Here is a 17,831-nt window from a genome sequence, read left to right as displayed (position 1 = left end):
CTGCACCAACTTGTGGGTACCCAGTTCATACATATCTGTCCATGAGGCTTTTTAAACCTCATCTAGGAAAGAAAGTGTGGAAACATGAAAGCATTTCCCTTCATATCAAGTGTAATTTTATTTTATATAAACTGGATAATCAAAATCTTTGGAGGAAAACTGATCACTTGAGCACTAATCTTTCACTTTCTGTGCTCGTATTTGAAAAGCTTTTTTCAAAATATTTCTCCTATCATGGAGAAACCATGGATAGGTCTCTGTGGCCTGGTTGTGGATAACAAACAGGCTCCAGTTTCAGCTCATTACACATGACAGCCAGAGACTGAGTGTGAATAAATGTGGCCTTTTTTATGTTTTCCTGGAGCTACTTTGCTGAAGTTGGGGCAGCGATGCTGTTTCCTTTGGGGCAGGGTAACAACAGGAATGGATAAAGGCAAGCAGGTAATTATTCATATATTTATTATAGTTTGTTGCTGTCTCCCACGTTAGTGAGGTAGCACAAGGATACATACGAAAGAATGGCCCAAACCACCAACATACACATGTATATACATACATGTCCACACATGCACCTGTACATCTCAACGTATACATATATATACACACACAGACATATACATATATACACATGTACGTAATTCATACTGTCTGCCATTATTCATGCCCGTCGCAACTCAACCACACATAAAATGACAACCCCCTCCCCCCGCATGTGCATGAGGGAGCACTAGGAAAAGACAACAAAGGCCACATTCGTTCATACTCAGTCTCTAGCTGTCATGTATAATGCACCGAAACCACAGCTCCCTTTCCACATCCAGACCCCACAGAACTTTCTATGGTTTACCCCCTAAGCTTCACATGCCCTGGTTCAATCCATTGACAGCACATCGACCCTGGTATACCACATTGTTCCAATTCACTCTATTCCTTGCTCGCCTTTCACCCTCCTGCATGTTTCAGGCCCCAATCACTCAAAATCTTTTTCACTCCATCTTTCCACCTACATTTTGGTCTCCCACTTCTCCTCGTTCCCTCTACATCTGACATATATATCCTCTTTGTCAATCTCTCCTCACTCATTCTCTCCATGTGACCAAACCACTTCAAAACACCCTCTTCTGCTCTCTCAACCACACTCTTTTTATTACCACACATCTCTCTTACCCTTTCATTACTTACTCAATCAAACCACCTCACAACATATATTGTCCTCAGATATCTCATTTCCAGCACATCCACCCTCCTCCGCACAACTCTATCTATAGCCCACGCCTTGCAACCATATAACACCCATTTTTGCTTTCTGAGATAACGTTCTCGCCTTCTACACATTTTTCAACATTCCCAGAACTTTTGCCCCTTTCCCCACCCTATGACTCACTTCCACTTCCATGGTTCAATCAGCTGCCAAATCCACTCCCAGATATCTAAAACACTTCACTTCCTCCAGGTTTTCTCCATTCAAACTTACCTCCCAAATGACTTGTCCCTCAACCCTACTGTACCTAATAACCTTGCTCTTATTCACATTTATTCTCAGCTTTCTTCTTTCACACACTTTACCAAACTCAGTCACCAGCTTCTGCAGTTTCTCACCCGAATCAGCCACCAGCACTGTATCATCAGTGAACAATAACTGACTCACTTCCCAAGCTCTCTCATCCACAACAGACTGCATACTTACCCCTCTCTCCAAAATTCTTGCATTTACCTCCCTACCAACCCCATCCATAAACAAGTCAAACAAACATGGGGACATCGCGCATCCCTGCCGCAAACTGACATTCACTGAGAACCAATCACTTTCCTCTCTTCCTACTCGTACACATGCCTTACATCCTCGATAAAAACTTTTCACTGCTTCTAACAACTTGCCTCCCACACCATATATTCTTAATACCTTCCACAGAGCATCTCTATCAACTCTATCATATGCCTTCACCAGATCCATAAATGCTACATACAAATCCATTTGCTTTTCTAAGTATTTCTCACATACATTCTTCAAAGCAAACACCTGATCCACACATCCTCTACCACTTCAGAAAATACACTGCTCTTCCCCTATCTGATGTTCTGTACATGCCTTAACCCTCTCAATCAATACCCTCCCAAATAATTTCCCAAGAGTACTCAACAAACATATACCTCTGTATCTTGAGCACTCACTTTTATCCCCTTTGCCTTTGTACAATGGCACTATGCATGCATTTCACCAATCATCAGGGACCTCACCATGAGTCATACATACATTAAATAACCTTACCAACCAGTCAACAATACAGTCACCCCCTTTTTTAATAAATTCCACTGCAATACCATCCAAACCTGCTGCCTTGCCAGTTTTCATCTTCCACAAAGCTTTTACTACCTCTTCTGTGTTTACCAAATTATTCTTCCTAACCCTCTCACTTTGCACACCACCTCGACCAAAACACCCTATATCTGCCACCCTATCATCAAACACATTCAACAAACCTTCAAAATACTATACTCACTCCTCCTTCCCACATCACAACTACTTGTTATCACCTCCTCATTAGTCCCCTTCACTGATGTTCCAATTTGTTCCCTTGTCTTATGCACTTTATTTACCTCCTTCCAAAACATCTTTTTTATTTCATTTTTATTTTATATCATTTATTGTACTTTGTTGCTGTGTCCCGCGTTAGTGAGGTAACGCAAGGAAACAGATGAAAGAAAGGCCCAACCCACCCACATACACATGTATATAAATACATGTCCACACATGCACATATACATACCTATACATCTCAGCATATACATATATATACACACACACAGACATATACCTATATACATATGTACATAATTCATACTGTCTGCCCTTATTCTTTCCCGTCACCACCCCACCACACATAAAATGACAACCCCCTCCCCCCGCATGTGCGCGAGGTAGTGCTAGGAAAAGACAACAATGGCCACATTCGTTCACACTCAGTCTCTCGCTGTCATATATAATGCACCAAAACCTCAGCTCCCTTTCCACATCCAGGCCCCACAAAACTTTCCATGGTTTACCCCAGATGCTTCACATGCCCTGGCTGAATCCACTGACAGCACATCGACCCCGGTATACCACATCATTCCAATTCACTTTATTCCTTGCATGCCTTTCACCCTCCTGCGTGTTCAGGCCCCAATCACTCAAAATCTTTTTCACTCCATCTTTCCACCTCCAATTTGGTCTCTCACTTCTCATTCCCTCCACCTCTGACACATATATCTTCTTTGTCAATCTTTCCTCACTCATTCTCTCCATGTGACCAAACCATTTCTAAACACCCTCTTCTACTCTCTCAACCACAATCTTTTTATTACCACACATCTCTCTTACCCTTTCATTACTTACATATTGTCCTCAAACATCTCATTTCCAGCACATCCACCCTCCTCTGCACAACTCTATCAATAACCCAAGCCTCGCAACCATATAACAATATTGGAACCACTATTCCTTCAAACATATCCATTTTTGCTTTCCAAGATAACGTTCTCAACTTCCACACATTTTTCACCGCTCCCAGAACTTTCGCCCCCTCCCCCACCCTATGATTCACATCCACTTCCATGGTTCCATCCGCTGCCAAATCCACTCCTAGGTATCTAAAATATTTCTCTTCCTCCAGCTTTTCTCCATTCAAACTTACCTCCCAATTGACTTGTCCTTAACTCTGCTGTACCTAATAACCTTGCTCTTATTCACATTTACTCTCAGCTTTCTTCTTTCACTCACTTTACCAAACTCAGTCACCGGCTTCTGCAGTTTCTCTCCAAAATCAGCCACCAGAACTGTATCATCAGTGAACAACTGACTCACTTCCTAAGCTCTCTCATCCACAACAGACTACATAGTTGCCCCTCTTTCCAAAACTCTTGCATTCACCTCTCTAACAACCCCATCCATAAAGAAATTAAACAACCATGGAGACATCACGCACCCCAGCTGCAAACCAACATTCACTGAGAACCAAACACTTTCCTCTCTTCCTACATGTACACATGCCTTACATCCTCGATAAAAACTTTTCACTGCTTCTAACAACTTAGCTCCCACACCATATATTCTCAATACCTTCCACAGAGCATCTCTATCAACTCTGTTATATACCTTCTCCAGATCCATAAATGCTACATACAAATCCATTTGCTTTTCTAAGTATTTCTCACATACATTTTTCATAGCAAACACCTGATCCACACATCCTCTACCACTTCAGAAACCACACTGTTCTTCCCTAATCTGATGCTCTGTATATGCCTTCACCCTGTCAATCAATACCCTCCCAGAGAGCATTATTGGATTACGTGTTAATTGATAGGTGCACAAAAGAGAGACTTTTGGATGTTAATGTGCTGAGAGGTGCAACTGGAGGGATGCCTGATCATTATCTTGTGAAGGTAAAGGTGAAGATTTGTAGAGGTTTTCAGAAAAGAAGAGAGAATGTTGGGGTGAAGATAGTGGTGAGGGTAAGTGAGCTGTGAAGGAGACTTGTGTGAGGAAGTACCAGGAGAGACTGAGTACAGAATTGAAAAAGGTGAGAACAAAGGACATAAGAGGAGTGGGGGAGGAATGGGATCTATTTAGGGAAGCAGTGATGGCTTGTGCAAAAGATCCTTGTGGCATGAGATGCTTGAGAGGTGGGCAGATTAGAAAGGGTAGTGAGTGGTGGGATGAAGAAGTAAGATTATTAGTGAAAGAGAAAAGAGAGGCATTTGGACAATTTTTGCAGGGAAATAATGCAAATGACTAGGAGACATATAAAAGAAAGAGGCAGGAGGTCAAGAGAAAGGTGCGAAAGAGGCGAAAAAGAGGGCAAATGAGAGTTGGGGTGAGAGAGTATCATTAAATTTTAGGGAGAATAAAAAGATGTTTCGGAAGGAGGTAAATAAAGTGCATAAAACAAGGAAGCAAATGGGAACATCAGTGAAGGGGGCTAATGGGGAGGTGATAACAAGTAGTGGGGATGTGAGGAGATGGAGTGAGTATTTTGAAGGTTTGTCGAATGTGTTTGATGACAGAGTGGCAGATATAGGGTGTTTTGGTCGAGGTGGTGTGCAAAGTGAGAGGGTTAGGGAGAATGATTTGGTAAACAGAGAAGAGGAAGTAAAAGCTTTGCAGAAGATGATAGCCGGCAAGACAGCGGGTCTGGATGGTATTGCAGTGAAATTTATTAAAAAATGGGGTGACTGCGTTGTTGACTGGTTGGTTATTTAATGTATGTATGACTCATGGTGAGGTGCCTGAGGACTGGCGGAATGCTTGCATAGTGCCATTGTACAAAGGCAAAGGGGATAAAAGTGAGTGCTTAAATTACAAAGGTATAAGTTTGTTGAGTATTCCTGGAAAATTATATGGGAAGGTGTATAACATCTTTTTATTCTCCCTAAAATTTAATGATATTCTCTCACACCAACTCTCAATTGCCCTCTTTTTCACCTCTTGCACCTTTCTCTTGACCTTCTGCCTCTTTCTTTTATACATCTCCCAGTCATTTGCATTATTTCCCTGCAAAAATCATCCAAATGTAATTATAGTTTGATTATAATATTTATTTTGAGGGGCCTGGATGTGGAAAGGGAGCTGTGGTTTTGGTGCATTATACATGACAGCTAGAGACTGAGTGTGAACGAATGTGGCCCTTGTTGTCTTTTCCTAGTGCTACCTCATGCACATGTGGGGGAGGGGGTTGTCATTTTATGTGTGGCGGGGTGGCGACAGGAATTAATAAGGGCAGACAGTATGAATCATGTACATGTGTATATATGTATGTGTCTGTGTGTGTATATATATGTATATGTTGAGATGTATAGGTATATATATGTGCATGTGTGGATGTGTATATACATGTGTATGTGGGTGGTTGGGCCATTCTTTTGTCTGTTTCCTTGCGCTACCTCATTAATGTGGGAGACAGCGATAATGTATAATTAAAAAAATAATATCTGTGTATGTATATATATATATGTATACGTTGAAATGTATAGGTATGTATATGTGTGTGTGTGGACGTGTATGCATATACATGTGTATGTGGGTGGGTTGGGCCATTCTTTCGCCTGTTTCCTTGTGCTACCTCGCTAACGCAAGAGACAGCTACAAAGTATAATTAATGAATATAAATAATTATTCATTTATTGATTAAACTTATTGCCGTTTCCTGCGTGAGCGAGTAGTGCCAGAAAACAGATGAAGAATGGCACATCCACTCATATACACATGTATATATACATATATGCCCAGACACACACATATATATGCATATACATAACATATACATACATATACACATACACATACATGTACATATTCCTACTGGCTTGCCTTCATCTATTCCTGTCGCTACTCCATCCCACAGGAAACAGCATCGCTACCCCCTGCTTTAGAGAGGTAGCACCCGGAAAACAGACAAAAAAGACCACATTTGTTCACACTCAGTCTTATATGCTGTTTCCTGAATTGGCAATTTAATGGCAGGAATTGATTTAGAAATGGCATCATTTGCTTACATCCAAGCCAGCTTCAATATAACTCAGAAGTGGATTACAGTTCACACTGTTAAGTTAAGCTCACACCCTCCAGTCACCTCCTTATTGTTTCTTCACTTCTGGTTATGGAGCATATAGCCCTTCGTCAGCTTCTGCATGCTCCAAAATTTCTAAATTCATCTCCAGTATAATTGCAGTCTTTTTTATTTCATGGACAGAGCAGAGAATGGTATCTTTGATGCAGTATTAATGGTATGGATAGAAACAGCAGACACACACATGATTTATGTATAGCACAAATCTGCATACAACAGCAGACAATGCAAGACAGGCTGTGCATGCATGCAGAAAGAAACTCCCATAACACACCACACAAGCCAGATAAGTGGTGGGGACTGCACTGACGCACATCTAACTCGCACTAGTTACATAAGAGCAAATTTTACTCGCATGTACTGAGTTCTGATAGGAATAGGGCCTTTGCATACCAGTGAACTGCATATGCCAAACCCATATAAAAAGAGGATCAGTGTCCAATACACTCCTGTGTTTCCCTAAAGATAGGTAGAATAAGATGGCTAGTGATGTCAAAAATGTAGAGGTTTATTGTGTGTGTTGGAAGTAGAATAGTCATTGTGAGATGATGAAAAAGCAAGAGATATGCAAATTCTGTGATCTTTAATTGTGAATGAAGGGTTGCTTAAACAACAAACAAAAGCAAAATTTTGCTTTACTTCACAAAAGCTGTTGAAATAAAGCACTGCTCAGCTTTCTGAGCTAGCCAATACTTACACTTAAATCTGATGCTCATGTCACAGCATCAACATTTGATAGCAAGTGCAATACATCTCCCACCAACAAATGCATCTTCACTTCATCCTCAAGATATACATCTTCACTACACCCTCAATGAACCTAAATTCACTTCCCCCATGACAAATACATCTTCGCTTTCCTCCCAACAAAAGCTTTTTTTTTCATTTTCAACAAACCCATCTTTATTGCAACCTTAATAAACCTAAATTCCCTTTACCCTAAAAAAGTGATTTAACTTTACCTGAACAAATGCATCTTTGCTACACCCTTGACACCAATAACCTCTAACCTAACCCATATGAGTTAAATCAAAGGACAGATAGGGTTATTGATAAGAAGAAATAGTTATTGATTCTTTTAGGGAAAAATAAGAAGAAACTAAGCAAAAACAATAACCTCTACTTACAACACAGGACACTTGATAATCAGATTTTTTATTAGAAATTTACATTCATCCTAATATGAGAACTCTCCATTTAAAGTATGTGTAAGACAACATTCCTAGTCTGTGAATTCCAAATATAGATGTTACAAAATATGACACCGATGGGTCAAGATACTTACTTGGTGTAACAGACACAGCATGATGGCATCAGAACCTCCTCTGGCTCAATGACATTACTTCCTACTGTGAGCATTCTTTTGTATACATACTTCTGACGACACTTTGCTGTTGCAGGATCTTGAAGGGGCATCCCAAGCTTGCAGTCGTGACCCTCACTGAAGAAGATAACCTTTATCAGTTTGAATTTCTTTAATCAATTTGAAAAGTTAAATGTGGAATGTGCATAAAGCCTTCTCGATGGAGTACAAGTAAAAACACTTTTAGTAAAGGGAAACTAATTTCCCAGGATACAGTGGTAGCATTAGGTAGAAATAGTGGATAGGAACATTACGCAAGAGTAGTCATTAGAAACATTACGTAAGAGCCTCTGAACATACTGCTAGAGTTGCCCTCCACCAGTGGCCTGTTAAGGGTGAGGCACTAAAGGCTAAGAAGTGGTACCGGTGTTCACTTGTTATGGAGACTCTTTTGCCGTGGCCACCCCCTTGAAGGAGTCCCTAAAGGGAATGGGCATCAGAGATACAGATAGACAGTTGTATATGATGAGCATTTGAGAAACTATTCTTTCAAAGTATTGTAAGATTTACAGTGAGACAATATGTAAAAAGATAAAGTTTTAAAGGAAATGTTGGAGATGCCTTATAAGATAACATATACATGTAGAACATTTGACATAATTAAGGTAGTAATGGTTCATGATAACATGGGTGAGGGTTTCAGCGAGAGAGGAAGACTGAATAAAAGATGGGAGAGTATCTTTCTATCTACATCTTTGATGCCTGTTCCTTCCAGGAACTCCCAGTGTTGGGGTGGCCACAACAAGTCTCCACTTATCCCTGTTCTTACATGCCTCCCTCATATACACCATTCTATGCATTCTTCCACATTTATTGCCTTCTAACACTCTTGCAATCTATTTCCCCATATCATCCATGGTTTTCCTCTCACACCAGCCCCTTTAATCATACTATCATACACTCTCCTTGTAAACTCCCTACATTGCATTCTTTCAACTTGCCCAAACCTCCTCCAAGTATTAAGTTTCGCCCACTCTTTTATTCCATAAATCATTCCCTTTATTCAGTTAGCCTGTCGATAGCAGAAGTGTTTTGTGTTTGAGAGTGAGAGGGTAAATGAAAGCCAAAGTCATACCAGCCTAGTGAAAAAAAGTACAAATCAAATATGTAAAGAACATTTTCACTGCTGGGAGATATCATTTACTTTTATTACATGATACAGTTGCTCTGCAGGACTTTATGGGCCTCCTCAAATGGGAATGGAAAAAGATTTAACGGAAAATTAAAACTGAAGAACAGATTGTCCTTCATTATCATTATGTTACTATATGTAATGTGCCACAAAAGAGTTCTGCATCAGTCCTTTTTTTTTGTTTGTTTGTTTCTCGGCACAATAGCTTGCAAATTGTTACATATGAATTCCATTGATTTTAAGAAATGAAAAAGATACATAATGATATATGATACAAGCAGTTATAAAACATTAAGCAAAAAACAAGAAAAATATATGCATGCAATTAAGTAATATCATGATGCAAATTTTCACTTAAAATACACCCAACTCTTGCTTTATGTAAGATCATTATATGTGATTTTGTTATTTTGCAAGGAAACTTCTTCTACTAGACCCTCTTTTTATGCAGTCAAATTTTCTCCTACGCAGTGTGTGCAGTACAAAGTGCGCTATCACTTTGATGAGGGTTAGTGGGTGAAATAAGCGGGTGGAGCATGACAAGTTCCCACCAGCAAGGTAGTCTCACAGTTACCACCGTTGTCTTTAGATCTGTGTTACTTGTGTGATTCAGATATACCTGCTATTGTGATTTTCCAGTAACCCACTGTGTTTGTTTGTTATCATGGCATCCAAAGGTTCAGCAACATTTTCTCATATCCTAGAACCATCTGTTACATGAAAGAACCTCTCTGAACTTATCTAATTTTCTATTTATGTATATCTCTGATGCCAGTACCCTCCCAAAACTCCCTTAAGGGGGTGGCCATGGCAAAAGGCTTCTTAGCCTTTAGTGCCTCAACCTTAACAGGCCACTGGCAAAGGGCAACTAATGCATTCTTAGCAAAAAATGATGTCCCACATTTAGTAGATTATATTTCTGTTAATCCTTATGTCAATCCCTAATGTATGAATATGATAAAAATCTGCTTAGCTACATTTGGGACTATATCTCACACTATTGCAAACATCCCATTTTTCTCTGTTTATTGGTTCCTATATGCAATTTCTCCTTGAGCAAGGTTTTTGCTAAACATAGCAGGAACATAAAGTGAGGGGTGTGTGTATAAACAAAAAACCTTTAAAACACTACCTAATGCACTTCTCAACCCTGATTGCCTGCTGGACATTGTCCTGGTTGACAACAAACACCCAATCATCCTTCGGTGTCTTGGCCCGCTTAGGGTAGATGATTGTCTCCTGAGAGAGGCACACTGGTGACTCCTGTGTCACATCAGTATTTCCAAATCTGGTAGATGGTCGATTGAAAAGCAGTGACTGTAAAATTCAGACTTTCATTTTAATTTTATGTCCTCAAAATAATTAACTTATTTATAACTGATCTTTTAGTTTGCTACTTTCTCTATGTAATGCAAATGGCTATCCATAGATAATCTTAACTGTCTGCAAGTTAGGTTCAACACTGACACTCAACTCAGTGAAAATATGCTGATTTGATAAATTAAGCCATACAGAAGCAAATTTTGACATAAAGATGATACATATAATGTTTACTCTGAATAAATGAAATGAAATGCAGATCTGTACACTTTCAAATGATTAGTGAGCAAGATATGCCTATCTGACAAAGTATGCAAAACTGAGGTGCATTTTGACATGAAGATAATGTAAAGGCAATCTACCTTTTCCATACTCAGGGTGAACACAAGGAAAAGCAAACCTGTACGTACATCTCCAATTCGTGTGCATGGAAGTTATCACTGATGATTTATATCTATCTATATCCCTGATGCCCATTCCCTCCAGGAACTCCCATCAAGGAGGTGGCCTTTGCAAGAGTTTCCACTTATTACAGTTTCTTCCCCCATTTTTCTTCCTCTAGTACTCTTCCACTCTATTTCCCCATGTCACAGGTCTTCCTTCACACCAACCCCTTTAGTTATATGTATTATCATATACTCTCCATGTATTCTTTCCACATGCCCAAACCATCTCAAAGTATTACATTTCACCCACTCTACCATTCCACAATTTATTCCCTTTGCATTACCTACCATACCAAATTTTTCATACACTCCTTCATTACTTCATTTCATCTAGTCATAACACACACTCCTCTCAAATAACTTATTTCCACAGCCTGGATTCCTGACCACTGTGACTCATCCTATGTGTTCATGTCAGGACTATATTATCCCTTATTCCTTTCTTCAATTCCATACTTACACCTCTACCCTTCATTATTCTATTAAGGGACCCAATGACTCTTCTACCCTATATTGCTCTCTTCCCTATTTCTCCTTCCATATCACCAAACATATCTAAGAGAGATCCCAAATACTTAAAATTCTCTTACCTCTTCCAGTCTTTCTCCCCCCAGTATCTAAAACACAGATTAGTACACTTTCTTCTCTCACTCTATAGGGCTTTGCAAAATTTAAACATTCACTCTGCTTTCTTTCAAACATCATTACTCTACTTTTTCTTGCATTTAACTTTAATTGCTTACATTTACATACATCATAAAACACACAACCTTCTACATCTCCTATTCAATCTTAGCAAAAACAGAGTATCAACCACAAAGATTAAATCAATATCAAATGCATCCACTCTATCACACATGATTTCAATATATTATATTATCTTTGCAGCAAGAGGCAGAATGCTGAGTAGAAAAATGACAACAACTGATTAAGTGAACAGTGCATGTCACTTTAACAGATCAGTGTTGAGAAATAAATATCTAGTCCTTCAAAGATATAATGTGCCTCATTTACCTCTAGTATCACAAAGAATGAAACAACATTATAGTATCATTATGCTATTTTACAGTGATTTGGAATAAGGCTAAACGACATGTAACGCAATGGCATATCATTACCTCTGGCAAGTAACAGGTTGTAAGGAGTAACCAAGTAATGAAGCAGCAATTCTCTGTGGCTTAATGTCTGCAGATATGGCATGGGGACAAGTCATGGAATTAGAGAAATAGTTTTAATTTGTACTTACATCATTAAGTAAGTTGCTCAAGGTGGGGTCTGACACCAGTGCCTTTAGTCCAACATTTCTTTGGATGAGTTGTGTCACATGTGATCTGGAGTAATAATGCACATTAGAGAAAGACACTAGTTTATCTACCTGAACAGTGTTTTGAACACTACAGTAATGAAGAATTATATAAATAATGGTATCTGATTTTGCTGATGTCAATTAAAAAGGGTACCTAAAGCATTTAATTTGTATGTAAAAAGTTTATCATCTGTCTTATGCCAAACCTACAGAGTGCCAAATATGGGAATATGCCATTTACAAGAGCATTTGCCCTTGGAACTTTACAGGTAAAAATCTGACACACAGTATTAATGTTCCAGAGTACTGTATTTCTGTAACTATGATACAGATTTTTCAAATATTGTTGTAAAGGTGAAAAGAAAACAAACTATAAATGAATTAGCTCTTGAAACTCATAAGCCTTCAGATAATTCAAGCTTGACAAGTTTTTAACTTTCTCAAAAATTCATAAATACTTTCTCTTGCATTTTCTTTTTCTGTCTAATAGTTTTCTCTGTATTTCAATTAGGTCCCAGCCTTGACGTGGACTTTTCTCTGTGACTGGAACCTTAAACATGAAAAAAAAAAAAAATCATGCCTACTAATCTAATTCTGGTCTCGCTGCAGCCTTTTGTTTTGAAAAAGGTTTTTCCAAGTCTTCTTTCCTGCAAAAACACTTTTTGCAAGCATCAAGAGAAAGGAGAAACATGTCAGAGTTCAAATGGATACCACTTATAACAGTATGTATTTGTGTTAGGAGATACTGGAAATTTTGGACATTAAAGCTTTCATTGTGTACTAGTATTGTAATTAGGGTAAAGTCAAGAATGTTATTATTGCATGAGGTAATTAAATGAGCTCATAGGTAAGGCTAAGCACTATGTCATTAATATTTCATTTCTGGTTTCTGAAATATGATCCTTCCTACCCTATCTTGAATCATACTACCATCATTTCATTAAAGAAGAAGTCATCCTCACACTCTGTTTATGAATTGTCTTTTTCCATCGCCATTTTGACATGCAGCATAATCTTTGAACTTTGGATTTTTTAAAGGTCAGAAACATCTAAAATTCAACTTATTTCTGGCCTCAGAACCTTGATTCCAAAATATGGAAAATGATCTATGATTTAGAAATTTGGATCACCTTTGAGGGTCAGAGTGAGCTGGTGTAGTTTAATCTTGCCAATATGAGTGCAGGCAATCTCAGTGTTTGATAGACAGCCACCTCACATGTTATGTTGCTTTCTTGGTACAGCTTGATACTTTCAAGCAAATGCTCTTCAAGCCTCACTTTATTTGACCCTGTTGACTCCCATTATCTATCTATCTATCTATCTATATCTCTGATGCCTGTTCCCTTTGGGAACTCCAACAAGGGGGAAGCCACAGCAGAAGCATCTCCATAACAGGTGAACTCTAGTGCCGCTCATTTGCCTTTTTGTGCCTCACCCTTAACAGGCCTCATGGCAAAGGGCAACTCTAGTGCAGTATTTCCTACCTAAAAGTCCTATTAAATACTTCTACCTGATGTTCCAACCTACTACTTCTCCCTAATGCTCCCACCAACATTATCTTACCTACTACTTCTGCTTAATGCTCTTGTATAATATTCATAACTACTACTTCTATCTATTGCTCCTACCATTTTGCTAAAAGGCAGGATTAGTGCTTAGTGCTCACAGCTGGAAAATCTAGAGTTACAAAGAATGAGCTGTGTGAGTTAAGTGTTGTCAAGAGTTATGTGTGACAAGGAGAGACTGTATGTTTGCACACAGAATGTCAGCATTCTTCATGTGGGTGAGGCAGAAAGAAAAGGCAGCTATATGCATCAGAAGAAAGCAGCTTGACAACTGTTGAAGTGCTGGTTCCCTGTTCAACTGCCATTAACTCCCCCCAAACCAGGGAGGTAGTACCAGGCAGCTGCTACCTATCTACCGTAAAGTCACTGATGATGCCTCAAAGAAGCCCAGAGGTCAGAAGTGAAAGCAGAAGCTCCTTCCAGTAAGTATGAAAAAGGAAATGTTGAAGAAATGTCAGAAGGGAATGTCAGTGTGATATCTATGTAAAGAGTATGGTGTTTGAAATTCAACTATTTATGACCTAAAGAAGCAGAATGATAAAACTTGAGTTTTATGCTGTGAGTGATACTAGCGAAGACAGTTATGTACTTACTTTACACATGGGCTTTGGCTTGCCATAGGGAAAAGTTCCTATATATGGCTCACTATTCATTACACAAGCTAAAGTGTACCACAATGTCTGTACTCAAAAAGTTGGTTATGAAACGGTTGGTTGACTAAACATGGTACCTGTAGGTTTACAACTTACTGTGAAATACTTTCTGCTCCCATTGTCTAGTGTCTACAACTCATACTCTGGTGGAAACATGCCATTAATTCTTCTGACATAATTTACAGATTTACAGTTAAGAAGCAGATAAAGAAAACCTGTGTATATTGTTTTTACTTTTCCTGTTATCTTTGTTTGTTTAGGTCTTACTGAGTTAGGTTATAATCTTGAGTTTACAGTTACAGTACAATGCATGATAAGTACATTCATCATATTTTTTGTTTATTTGAAGTCTCTAGGATTTTCTATTATACTGTACTTATGCACACTGTTTACATCATTCTGCTTGTTTATTCCAGAATTCAGGAAACCTTGGTTCCAGTCCTGACTTCAGATATCATTCTGTATCATATCTCTCTCTTATATATGTTCGCTTATCCTCACAAACTCCCCACTTCAGTCTCATCTCACTCATTTCTAAATAATTCTATTCCTAATCTCATTATCTATTTCCTTTTCATTTATCATTTCTATGTATTTTCATCTTTTCCCATTCATCTCATGGGTTATTTCACTTTTTTCCACTTCTATATTTCATCCCTAACACTGTCTATTTTCATTCTCTTACCTTCATCCCTAACACTGTCTATTTTCATCTCTTATCTCCTACTTACCATTACTTGGTTAAATTCTCTTTTGTGTCCCTGATAGTCTGACTTCTTTCAACACCTATTCTTTTAATTCTCAAAACTTGATTCATTACGACCAGAATTCTTCATTTCTACCTTTTTCTCTTCATCTACATCACTCCAACACCTGCTGACTCACCTAATGCTCTCATCATAATCCTCATCTGTAGTGCATGGGTCTTCCTCGGTGCTTCCTAGTTCTACACATTTAGGCATCTTTTTGGTCCGTACAGAAGGGAGTGAACTTGCTGTCAACTCACTAAAGCGGATGACAGGATCGATGAATCTACTCTGGGTATCATAAAAACCATAAAATAATTATGATGATGATGGTTGGTCAGGGTTAATAATATGAAGGATGTGATGGTTATGAATTTATGAGATGAGAACTTATAATGAGTAAATAAAACAATTTTGTTTTTTCATTCTGTTCTGAGAACACTCCTTTGCCTTACTAAATAATTGAGAACTATAAGATGTTCTTGTTCTACCTGCAATAATTTTGTCTTCTCACATCTTGTAACAGATTTTCTGAAATCCCTCATAAAATAATGCAAAAACATCAACATCATCCACACCCATAGAAAGCTTTGTTGTTATTTTAACCTGCCTGATATGGGAGATGACAAAACCTAAAGAACCTTATGAACTTTTGGTTTTAGTTTTATTGATTTGGAGGATATATGGCTGTCTAACTTTTTAGATTTTCTGGTTCTTTAGGCTTATTAAAAAGAAATCTTAGAACCTCTCTTCTGTCAATTCAAAATCCACTGACCATTATAGAACAACTTTGGCAGCAAACAAACACGCAAAAAATAGATTATTTGAAAAATTGTGTAGATTTAAGCTTACTCCTTACAAAGCTGGAGGCAAATGCTGAGATTTTTTTTTCCCATTTTTCAATGACCAGCCTATGAACCACCATGTAAGCCAGTCTGGTGTTTGAACTTGAGCCACCAGCAGTATAATCCACATACCAACAGTGAACTGCTCCTTGCTATCAGCAGTTTGATATTTTAGTGAAGGACTGCTGATGTTTTGACAAGTACAACATATGAGGCATCAGAGTCTTCAAGGAAAGACTGATAGGTTTTCTTGACCAGTTAGTACTGTCTTTGAGTAAAAGGACATATGTTGAGTAAAAGGTTATCTATCTATTCACCTACACACATACAATCTCTCCTTGTTAAACAAAACATTTGACAGTACTTGACTCACACAGCTCATTATTTGTAACTCTAGATTTTCCTGTGGTGAGCTCTATGTGTTAGCCCTAGATATTGAATTTTTTTGCTCAACCATATAACCCCCTTAAAAGAAAACTTTCAATTAATGATGGATTACTAAACATGTTTCTTTTTTGGGGAAATGTAACCTTATGAAGCTGGGGTTCCCAGTACACAACACACAGACATCAGCAATTAGTGATATTAATCAGTGCCACATAATACATATCAAGCCCAAACTATGGTGGAGAACCACCCAAGACTAGCTATAAAGGATCAAATATGGATGTGCTAATTGGATTTAGGTCCCTCATCATAAAGTTGCAAGCCTTATTCAAAAGGAAATTGCAGAAACAGTATGGCCATGGAGGTTCCTACACATTCCAAGTGAGTTAATGTATTTGATAATTAGACTGGATCTTTCTCAAATTAGTCAACTTGTTAGTTTGACTAGTGACATATTTTGTCCAAGGCTGAAGATCAACAAATTACTGTTGCATGTGACCTACTACTGAGTGAAAAATCCTACTTCTTGCTTTGGTGATACCACAAAGCATGCTGATGCTATTAAGACAATTACACTGTTTACTGTTTATGTCATCCTGCTTGGCTATTCTTAAATTCAGGAAACCTTGGTCCTAGTCATTCCAACTTTTAGATATCATTCCGTATCATATCTATCTCTTATAGGTTCACTCATCACGTACCTCTTAATACTATCTTTGGTCTTCCCAAATTACTAATACGATTGTTAAATTTTTACTGACTCCTCACTAGCTCCCCCCTTTAGTCTCATTTCACTCTATTCTCACTCATTCCTAACACAGTCTCACTGTCTGTATTTGATTTTCAGTTATTATTCCTATGTATCTCCATCTTTCCCCATTAACTTCACAGTTTATTTCTCTTTATTCCATCTTTCCGAATTATTTCATCCCTAACATTGTCTATTATCATTCTCTCACTTCCTACTTACCATTACTTGGCTAAATTCTCTTTTATGTCCCTGATAGTCTGACTTCTGTCAACACCTTTTTTCTTCTTATTCTTACCCCTAGCTTCACTACAACCCAAATTCATCAGCTTTTCTACCTTTATCTTCTTCATCTACATCACTCTAACACCTGCCGACTTACCTGATGCTTTCATCATAATCCTCGTCTGTAATGCATGGGTCCCCCACAGTGGTGGTGAGCTCATGTACCCATTTAGGCATCTCTTTGGTCTGCACAGTATGGGGACTATTAACAGGCACTGCTCCTGCTACTCTGGATGCCTCAGTCTACATGTTTAACCATCTCTATGGCTATCACTTCTTACTGGACAAGGATGCAGAGGTCTGTGCTCATCCATCTCATACAGACAATTTCTTCATTCATTTATCTGGATGTCCTCATGGCTAAAAGTTCAAAAATCCACACCTCTAAGCAGTACACCCTCATCCTTGGTTTGGGTCTTTCAGAAAA

The 17,831-nt window shown here is 38.4% G+C and overlaps 1 protein-coding gene across 1 annotated transcript in view; it reads right to left on the bottom strand.

The window, feature by feature from the left end:
- The window catches only part of LOC139764687 (uncharacterized), a 113,600-nt gene that overhangs the window by 23,402 nt on the left and 72,367 nt on the right, over positions 1 to 17,831 (bottom strand). Inside the window, exons 3-6 of the mRNA XM_071691571.1 lie at positions 15,279 to 15,430; positions 12,116 to 12,200; positions 10,236 to 10,420; positions 7,894 to 8,049 (exon numbers count right to left, since the gene is read on the bottom strand). Coding sequence (XP_071547672.1) covers positions 7,894 to 8,049; positions 10,236 to 10,420; positions 12,116 to 12,200; positions 15,279 to 15,430 — 578 coding nt within the window. The remainder of the gene's footprint in view (positions 1 to 7,893; positions 8,050 to 10,235; positions 10,421 to 12,115; positions 12,201 to 15,278; positions 15,431 to 17,831) is intronic.

The sequence above is a fragment of the Panulirus ornatus genome, chromosome 50, assembly GCF_036320965.1.
Source record: "Panulirus ornatus isolate Po-2019 chromosome 50, ASM3632096v1, whole genome shotgun sequence".
NCBI lineage: Eukaryota > Metazoa > Arthropoda > Malacostraca > Decapoda > Palinuridae > Panulirus > Panulirus ornatus.
This window is presented reverse-complemented; position numbering and strand designations above follow the sequence as displayed.